At 47.4% G+C, this 10,603-nt stretch overlaps 1 protein-coding gene across 4 annotated transcripts in view; it reads right to left on the bottom strand.

Moving 5' to 3' along the window:
• Window positions 1-1,730: 1,730 nt before the first annotated feature.
• Window positions 1,731-10,603, bottom strand: part of NTF3 (neurotrophin 3) — a 64,995-nt gene continuing 56,122 nt past the window's right edge. For all 4 annotated transcript variants that reach the window (XM_032159361.2, XM_032159363.2, XM_032159362.2 and 1 more), the window contains exon 2: window positions 1,731-2,845. In XM_032159361.2, the coding sequence (XP_032015252.1) occupies window positions 2,051-2,845 (795 nt within the window). In that variant the 3' untranslated portion in view covers window positions 1,731-2,050. The remainder of the gene's footprint in view (window positions 2,846-10,603) is intronic.

Raw genomic sequence — 10,603 nt, 5'->3', positions numbered from 1 at the left:
TGCAGTATCCCTCAGCCTGCTGCTTCAGGGGTGGAGGGCTTCCTAGAAGCCCAGGGAAGTGGTCACTTTGAAATGACGAGCTCCTGATAACTGGGCTTGGGCTAGTCCTAAGACTCTCCTTGTCCTATCAGCTGGTTTATTGCGCTCTTGAAGGCTCAGTGAAATAATGGGACAAAAGGTTCCCATGCACAGGGCTGTGCTCTTCATATATCTAGGACTATAATACCCACTCTGAAATGTGATGCTGCTATGTGGGAGAGGGAGAGACTAGTGACGAAGGGTCAAGACTGTGCCATCATTGCCACATAGATTACAATCTTCACTCTGCCACTTATTTACTAAATGACCATGGGCAAGTTGAACCCACCAGCCTCAGTTTCCTCGCCTGTAAACTGGAGATGATACTGGCTCCCTCAAAGGATTTGTGACAATTAATGGTGGCAGGGTTTGAATATGCCTGGCCCGTGATGGGCACATGGTCAATTCCTTATTTCCTTCCCCCATGTTTTAGGCATCCAAGATCAAGTGCAGTGTCATGATGTTCCTAACTGAGGCTACTGCTATTTGCTGAGTCTATTTCGAAAGTTCATGTCCCATAAAGGACACATTCCATACAGGTGTGTGTGCTAAGGAGATGTCAGTGTGTGGGCTGCTTGAGGTAAGAGCACACGTGGGCCCTAATGAATGCAGGGCAATCCAGGTTGGGCAGAGGGCGGGGCTTCAGGGCAGTACTGGATTAGTGGACACCTTGTACCTCCGCCAAGATGGGAGATGAGCGTCTTTATGTTCCAACTCCAAGAGGATGAGCTGCTTCTCAATGGGAAATGGGCATCAACAAACTCCTTGACGGACATCCCTGGTGTCCCCTCAGTCCTGCCTGGGCATGACAGGTGAGGCCATCACCACAATGACCCCTTGGCTGTCATGGACTCCTGTTGGGACTCAGAAGGCACCAAGAAGGTCCCTTCCATTTCGGCATTTTACCTCTCAGGGGGATGGAAGGGAATGGTTGAGGGACTAACATTCTTGAATGCCTGCCCTATGCTAGAAAGTTTCAGGGGTTATAACCTTCCTCGGACATAGCCAAGGACCTCTGTCTGACTCTGATCCTAGGAAGCACAGGCTTGGAGAGTCTCTAAAACCTGGACAAGTTCACAGGGGAGGAGCTGGAACTTGAACCCAGGTCCGACTCCAAAGCCCTAGCACTTTCCAGCTCTGCTCACAGCTCTAGAAGGGGCTGGCAGATGAGGAGGGGTGGTCACAGGCTGAGAGTCAGCCATAAATAAATTTATCCTCTATGTATAGATGATTCACGATCCGTTTCAGTTTGCTTCTGGGTAGTCATGCAATTATTCTGTTACAAATAGTTTTTAAAAATTCCTATGTGCCTAAAAAGATGAAACCACTTGCAAAAAGCAAAACAAAATCCAAAGCCAAAAAAAAAAAAACTTCAACCCTTAAACAACCCCAAACCCCAAAACAACAAATGTGCTGCAAAGAAACTTCCAAAACTAAAATTGCCAGGGTTGTTGTTATTGTTCCAGGACCACAACATTGGAGCAAATCATACTTCTAATTTTCCAAGCCAACAGCGGAGAATTTGATACAGAACTTGCCGGCCAGAGCTACAGGGTATCATTTTCAGTGGAGGCCATAGCAGTTCTTTTAATTCATGAACCCAACATTAAATGTACCAGAAGAGGGACACAACTGTGTGTATACACAACTCTGACATCATCTGATTTTAACAAGTTTACTAAAACGACAGTCATGGCCTTGACAATACTGAATGCAAAATACTGGTGTACACAGATTTTACAGAGTGACTCCTGAGAGCCGGATCACAAAGCAAGTTTTAACAGATGGGAGAGGCCTGAGGGAAGGCAAGCACACTGATTTTATTGAGAAAAAAGCTTATATACTGTAGGGTTGCTGAAGTTTAATAAATAAAGGTCAACTTATAATATATAAAAACAATATAAACATTTATATGCTACATGCATATCATATAATTTAAAGTAATAATTTATATATGGGGAGAGATGCCAATTCATGTTCTTCCGATTTTTCTCGACAAGGCACACACACAGGACGTGTCTATCCGTATCCACCGCCAGCCCACGAGTTTATTGTTTTCTGAAGTCAGTGCTCGGACGTAGGTTTGGGACGTTTTGCACTGAGAGTTCCAGTGTTTGTCATCAATGCCCCTGCAACCGTTTTTGACTGGCCTGGCTTCCTTACATCGCGTTTCATAAAAATATTGTTTGACGGGGGAGTTGCCCGTTTTGATCTCCCCCAGCACCGTGACCTGGTGTCCCCGAATGTCGATGGCCGATGACTTGTCGGTCACCCACAGACTCTCACTGTCACATACCGAGTACTCCCCTCGGTGACTCTTATGCTCCGCGTACCGTTTCCGCCGTGATGTTCTGTTCGCCACCACGGGGTTGCCCACATAATCCTCCATGAGATACAAGGGCGGGGGCTCCAAGGGGGTGCTGTCGCTCAGCAGGACCCGCGGTGAGTTGTAGCGTCTCTGTTGTCGTAGCAGTTCCGTGTCCATTGCAATCACTGGCTGGAATTCTGACTTGGCGGCCTCTCCCCGCTCCGGCTCTCGGGGGGCCTCTGCTTTCGGCAGGGTGCTCTGGTAATTTTCCTTAACGTCCACCATCTGCTTGGAGAGCTTGTTTTTCAAGATATCTGCCTGGATCAGCTTAATAATCAGGGAATTGAGCGAGTCTTCTGGCAAACTCCTTTGATCCATGTTGTTACCTTGGATGCCACGGAGATAAGCGAGAAATATCACATAAAACAAGATGGACATCACCTTGTTCACCTGTAAGAGCTGAAAAGGAAACACAGGTGTTAAGAGCAGGCCGTGGCAGCTGAGTCTGTGTTATTCTGGCACCAGCCACCTGAGGCTGAGCAGCCCCGTGAGGGCACAAGAGAGGGTACCGCCCCCCAGGTAAGCCACGCAACTCCCCTCTGGACATTCTGAAGAGGTGATTTATTTCCCCCAACCCCGGGAAATACTGCGGAATGCGCTCCAGGTTTGCTGACTCTGCTATTTGCACGGGTTGTATTTACATTCGATGTCTGCTTTATCCTGCAGCCTCTGCTTGTGGGTGGACGATGTCCTACCGCTTCTTTAAACATCCCTTGAGCCTGCAAAGATGCATGATTCACTCTACCTTGGCAAAGCACGAAAACTTCAAACCTGAGAATTGTAAACACGCAGTAACTTCCCTTGAGCAGCAGCGGCGGTGGCCTTGTAATTGTCTCAAGAAAGAGTTCGACTGCTCCCTAGCTGCAGCCCCTGGAACACCCTGAGGCTGAGGACTGGTTCGGTTGCCCCCATATTGCAGTGTCAGATGTGGGGTCATCCCTGGCCAGGCCGCAGCTGGAATGGTCTATTCTCCTGCCCTTGGAAATGAACACGCAGGGCCACTACCCACTCTGCGAGAGGGCCTGCGTTCCGGGGTGCTCTGCCGAGCCTTCTGATAGACACGCATCACCAACTGATCTGCTCCATCCCCAGGGACCCTCTCCACAAAACACAGCTCTGCCACAGCACTACTTGCAGAAGAGAGAGATGCAGAATAACCACCTTACATAAATGGGCTGGACTTGGCCAGAATAGAAGAGTCATTGTTGATTCACTTGCCTCCTTTAGATTTTTAACATTTCTGCTACAAAATGTTCCTTTTAGTAGTTATGCTTCTTCTAATTCTACTATTTCCTTGTTGAAATGGCATTTCAACCCATCCACACTCTCATTCTGTTGCCATAGTAGAAGCTTAACACCGGGCTCCTGTGGAGTCCTGGTGGAATTACAGTGCTGATCTCAAGATGCCTTCCTAGTCTCTCCCTCACTAGAGCGAAGCCCAGATCTTCTGAGGGTTAGCACTGGAAGGAGATGCTCCAGGTGGAGAGGGGCAGCTGAGCTAGTAATCCCCCTGATTCGTCCACCTCCTTGAGATATTCACTCCTTAATTACCATCGCTGCCACCTCACTGGCTCCCAGGGGGGTGCATCATTTCCTCTTTAAAGTTCTGTCTAAACATGGAAAATAAAAACTCTTCCCCTGATTCACCTTTGGTATTTTCGGAAAGACTTAGTACTAAGTCCAGGGGGAAAATAGACAGGAAATAAACAAAGCCGACACAAGAAACAGAAAAGCAGTCCTGCTAACTGGCACCTATGTCTGAGCCTGCCAGTGCTCACTGGCTCCCAGGACTCACAGACAGCCTCTTTCCCAGCTTGTCTGAAATACTGCTGGCTCGCTTGTCCCTAGAGGTCAACAACAGCGAGGCACTCTGCTCATACGGCCTCCTCTTGCCGCTGTGATAAGGAGACCATCTTCTTTCCATGGGAACTAGTCTTTGGGAAAACTGACTCCTTCAACGTCAAAGCCAAGAGAGGGATTCTAGCTTTGCTGCTCACCCTTAGAGATGACTCTAAGGAATTGTACTATCCTAGGAAAATGGTTCCACTACAGCATAAGGAATCTCCTTTCTATTCTGCATACAAGTGACATTTTCTTCAATATTACAGGCCCAACAAAATGCAACTTGAACAATACAAAAAATATGGCATACAACTAGGATTACATTCCCTACTCCCCTCAAAAAGAATAGTACAGCTTCAATAAAATCATTTAGGACTGACAGTCTGTTGAAAAACAATTTATTACACCTCCCAAAAGCTCAGCCACTGTAAACTAAGAATACACAGGATATCCGCTCTTAAGGAAATAAATCAAGTATGGCTAGTGAGGGGAGGTCTCAGGTAGAGCGAGAGTCAAGGTACGGATTAGTGAGGTAATGACCAGGGTGAGCTGAGAGGGAGAATGCTGCTGATGCTGATGGATTGAGGAGGAAAAGTAAGAGTCTTAATGGGCGGTGGCTGGAATATGGAACCAAAGTTTATTAGAAGTAGATAAGCCATATAAAGAGGCCATCTAATCTTATTCCTTCATCTTATAGATGAGAACAACCTAAATGCAGTTTGAAGAAGAGGCAAAAGGCCAGGCATGGTGGCTTATGCCTGTAATCCCAGCACTTTGGGAGGCCGAGGTGGGCAGATCAGGAGGTCAGGAGATCGAGACCATCCTGGCTAACAAAGTGAAACTCCGTCTAAAGAAAAATACAAAAATTAGCCGGGCATGGTGGCAGCCTGTAGTCCCAGCTACTCGGGAGGCTGAGGCAGGAGAATGGTGTGAACCTGGGAGGCAGAGCTTGCAGTGAGCCAACATCCCGCCACTGCACTCCAGCCTGGGTGACAGAGCGAGACTCCATCTCAAAAAAAAAAAAAAAAAAAAAAAAAGAGAAGAGACCCACAGGAGAGTGAGAGGGGTTCTCTGCACTCCGGCCCTCACCTGCCTTTTCCATGTGATGACTGGGCTCACAGGCCTCTTGCTGTAACCCCATTCACTACTCACTGCTACTCAAATCATGACCCACGTGCACTGCCTCTCCTGTTGAAATTTCACCCGTTTTTCAGTGCCTGGTTCCAAAGCTGACCTTTCTACAATGCTCCCCCAAGATCCCAACGGCAGCACCTGCCACTTCCTCGCAACCCCAGCCTGCTCTCCCAGTGGCTGACCATTTCTTTCCTACTTGCCATGATACTTTGTAATAAGTAGTGGGAGTAAGTCATCTGCAGGCTGGTGAGTGTTTCTAAACTCTTTAGAAGGTGCCTTAAAGCCCTGAAGGCTTCCTGTGGACTCCATTTTAATAATCGACTTCTAGTTTTCTCGTAGAGAGCAAGTCCAAGAATGTTGCTAACAGAACTCCCCAAAACACAGAGGTTTGCAGGTGGAAAGGACCCTAGACCACCTCCTCATTTATACGGATAAGGGAATGGAGGCCTGCAGTTGTGGTGAAGTGAGCTGTCTAAGGTCAGACTGCTAAACAATGGCAGAGAGTGACAGGGGCATTTGGCTCATAGGCTCAACAAAAATCACGTGGCTTGTGCACCATCAGAGTTATTGTGAGGGGTAAACAATGAAATCCACACGGAAGCACCTAGCATAGTATCAGGCACAGAGTGAGCACACTAGAAATGTTAGAGAACATGAACCTGAATGGCCTGTGGCCACAGGAGACGGTGCACGTCTGCCCTTGATGCACACGGGCGAGGGACCCAGCGTCTGGAGCGCTCCCTCCTCTGCATCCGGCTCACAGCAATCTGTACCAACACGGTCCCCACAAGGCTTTCCCCCAGATGCCATGGTGCCCGACTGCTTGGATCTGAGACCAGTTACACTGGTTGTGGGAGAAGAAAGGAATATTATGAACTGGAAGCCCAGAGAACAGACAAATGACGAAAGCAAATGCGGGCAAGGGAGTGGTGGTGTTTCTGAATTCACTGGAGGCAAGAATAGATGCATTCTGATCTCTGGTCACTTTTTGGCCACCAATAACTTCATTTCTCACTCCATGTCCGGGGTGGGCATCCCCCAGTGGGCCAGTTCCCTGGAGTGGGGAATGGAAACAGGAGGGCAATGGCAGCTCCATCCAGGCAAGAAACAGCAGCGGGTTCTTCTATTTAGAGGGATGTCTATGCTCTTTCTCTAGGGGTCACTGTCATCTGCAGAGAGCTTCATTTAGGCAACTGTCATATTGTGCTATTATTGTTGGTGTGCCTCCTCTTTGACGACAGGGACCACGTCCTTTCCATCCACGCATCCTTGACGCCCAGCACAGGGCTGGACACGCTGCGGAGTTTCGATGTCTATTTACTGAATGAGCGCCTGCTACGATCGGGACCTACCCAAGGCGCCGCTTACTGGCTGGAGAGCCTGCATGGGCTTTTGCCAAGCCTGGTTTTGGAAGCCAATCAACTCTGCCTTCTTTTCCCAAAGAAAACACAGACCCTGGCTCTGAAGTCGGCCACGGTCCCCAGGCTCTTCTTGGCTATAATTAGAAAAAGACCTGTTAAAGACCTTAGTAAACCCCCTTTCTGCACTCTCCCCAGTGCCCATTTCCCCTGCTCAGAGTTTTCCAAGATCCTGACCGACGTGCATGTGCGATTTTCCTCACTTAGAAACGCTTTCCCACATATGGTGTTTTCTCAGTCCCTGGAGCAACATTCCTACAAGGTTTCACCATCCCTCAAAATACTCAAAAGAGAGCAATTTCTGATTCCTCCTTTTTGGCTCAGTTTGCAGCATCCACAGAGGGTTTGGGGGTATTCAAGAAGCAGCTGACATGGAAAAGGAAGCTGGGTAGACAGTGGCACGGAATCTGAGCCCCCAGCAACCTGCGTCTGCCCTGTCACATGCAGAGACGGGGCTGCAGCCTTCAGGTTCCAATTCACCTCTCCGGGACCAGCTTCCCTACACAGCAGCACCTTCCGACCACGTACCTAAGGACCCCTCTTGCTGCACATGTGTGGAGTAAATGTTTAGACTGCTTGGGGTGAGATCATCAAGAATAAAAATGCAAAGTGCCGGGTACTGGCTTATATAAGTCTTAAATCCTAGTAACAACCATCCTGAAGTACGTACTATTATATTTTCCATTTTGAATGGGGAAACCAAGGCAAAGAGGGGTTCCACAACTAGCTAACAAGCAACAGAGCCAGGATTTGCACCTTCTGGCTCTAGAGCTCATGTTATTAATGATGACACTCTGCTGCCTCTCTGTCTATCCCTGCTCTCAAACATTCTAGAGAGTTTACTTCCAGGGGAAGCCCAAGCTCCAAGCCTGGAGCCAGGATGGCTGCTGTGAGCAGGCTGTGCCCTTCCCCAAGAAGCCTCAGCTCTAAGCAGAGTTTGCAGAGATTTGAGGCCATCACTCCTGTGTCCTCCTCCCCATATTCCCTATGAAAGCATCCCCCACAAAAGTAAACACAATCCAATTCCCTCACCCTAGTCCCTCCTGGGCCTGATGCTCTCCAGTGCAGCCCATCTGCAGGTCACCTGTGCCTACAGAGGCCCTGTGTTGTAGTGGACAGAACACGGAGTGCACCGTCTCACATCCTGGGTTTGAGACCAGCACTGGAAATCTGGGTGACTTACAAAGAAGGCAGAAGGGCTCTGTTTTAGCTTTCCTCAGAGAGGAGTCATGAGAGCAGAGGTGAAAGCAGTTTTTAATTTGCCAAATTTTTAATACGCAAATTCAAGAGATTTCATTATTTCTGGTATAGCCATATTCTCTGGAGGCAAATGCATTCTCTGGCTGGGGTCAAAGAGGACACTGGCCAGCTGTGTCCAGAAGGGCCTGATTCTTTGGAGAATTTCTTCAGCTATGACATGGTCTCTGACTAATGCTACAGGCTCAGGAGACATCCTGCCAGATAACCCTAATGTCTTGTTCAGGGACTGGAAAGGGAGAGAGGTGGGAAAGTGATAGATTTAAAGTAGAATGACAAAAGAGAAAGGAATGTGGTGGAAATATTAAAAGACTGGCTATGTTTGTTCCCCAAATCTTAATTGAAAAATTAATTCACATTGGCTTTGCTCTGAACATAGGTCTTGAGGCCTCAAAATTAGTCAATGGGGCCATATGATGATGTTCTGATCCATGACAAAGCTGAGAGCCGGGAGAGAGAGATCCTGGCGGCGCATCCGCTGGGGATTGGTCTGGTTTTGGTTAATCTCTTTATTAATGATCCGGAAGCAGGAGGGAGGAAAAAGTGGCAGATTAATTAAAATGCACAGATGACGCTCAAAGGGAAGGTGCTGCAGACACCAGTGAGGACAGACCAATTAGGCTGAAGCACCCGTGGGGGTTGGCAACCTGGAAATAGCATGATTAGATTCAAACTAAAACACGGAGGTTAACTCACCGGAGGCACAATGGATCCAAAACCAATAAGGGAGGGAAATGCTTGGAAAGGGATGAAGGGAGGGGGTGACTTGGAATTGCTACAAGGAGTAAATGAGAAATGAGCTCACATGAATAAAGCTGTGTGGGTTTCCACGGCACCTTCTTCCCTGCTAGCTCTGCATCCTCCACCTCATTCACTTTAGCACAACTCTTGGGTAGTAGCAACCATGAAACTCCCTGTCTTATGGAGCACAAAAAAGACATAAATTGAGGGACAGAGCCAAGATCAGAAAGCAGGCCAGAGACGGTCCCCAAAACATGCTGACACGCATGCTCTAAAGTCACAGAAAACCAGAAGCAATCAGTGAGCTAGAGGAGAAACAGCTAGTCTCTCTGTTAGTATTTGGTGAGGCCTTATTAGACAATCCCTGAACTTTGGACAGGTCTCTATCTACGTAGTGTCAAACCAAGTGAGAGAAGGGACAGGGAAGTGGATTCCTATCCTGTTCTTTAAGATATCTGATTCTACTGTTGTTCCTCTCCTTAAAACTTAGCACTTAAAACTCAGGGCTCTGAAACTGACTAACACACATGGTCAATCCTCGGCCCAAGATCTGAAACAGGACAAGACCATCAATTTTCAGAAGATGCTGGCTTCTCAGCAGAAATGAGACAAGACACACAGTGAACAGTGAAGGCATACTCTAGGATAAAATAAAATAAAACAGAGAACCTCAGAAGACTGACTTGCCTCCCTAAGAAAGGAAGTGCTGAAACTGGTCCTTCTGAAGGCCAGAAAGTGAGGAACAGGGATCCCTGAACAGACAAGAAACCTGTATCCCAAAAGAAAGCTAAGTGGACCGAGATGGAGGTAGAAAGCTGTGAGTTTCCTTTGCACCGCTGTTAGGAGACGAATTTCACATTGTTCAAAGCATACCCTCCTCTGGCCCCGAGGCTGTGAAAGATGGAAGGCATGGCACATGTCAAAACAGTGTGCGCCAGCAGCTCCAGGGAAGAAGGTAGGACAGTTATTCCCCAGGTCAAGGAAGGCTCTGGCTTAGCCCCGTCTTGGCAAAGACAGATCTTAAAGGAGCTTGGTATGCCAACACAAGCCCCAGGAAACTCAGGTTTACTTTATCCTTTGCGTATCACAAACTCCCATGTGATGGAAGGAGGGTGGACTAGGAAGGATCTGCAGAGAAAACCTGAGTCAATCCAGCTACTAGCCATCACGGTGTCATCCTGCATTTAGTCGTATTTGTTTTGGTAATTCACACTCATCCACCACTGTGCATACAGGTATGCATGCCTGGGTTTGTGTGCCTACACACACACACACACACACACACACACACACACACACACACCACGTAACTACCTGAGGTGAGGATGGGCTCTGGTCGAACTGTTTTCAAATTTTTGAATTTTGAAAAATTTGAAACTATTTTCAAATTATTGAATCATTTAACATTCAGAAACATTTCAATTTTGGTATCATTTTCTGTGTCTGGATTACTCCAATGTCTAAGTGTAAAAACACACAAGGGGAAGTTGCTTCAGCCACCTAGGCAGCTGAAGGTAGAGCTGGAATTAAAGAATAACTTTGACCTCAGAAAATAGCTGCCCAAGTCAACGCTTTTGTTTTAAATTTATGCTTATGTTCGAGTTGAGTTTATGGTCAAGCATATACGTTGTCTGCAAAATGCTATATAACTGTAAGTGATACCATTACAAGGTAGGGGCTGCTGAGTAATTGGTTTTCAATAATTATAATTAATAATAATGATGATAATGATGAAAGTATTTATCTTATCCACCCAGACAAGCAT

This window comes from Hylobates moloch, unplaced genomic scaffold, assembly GCF_009828535.3.
Source record: "Hylobates moloch isolate HMO894 unplaced genomic scaffold, HMol_V3 SCAFFOLD_8, whole genome shotgun sequence".
Taxonomy (NCBI): Eukaryota; Metazoa; Chordata; class Mammalia; order Primates; family Hylobatidae; genus Hylobates; species Hylobates moloch.
This window is presented reverse-complemented; position numbering and strand designations above follow the sequence as displayed.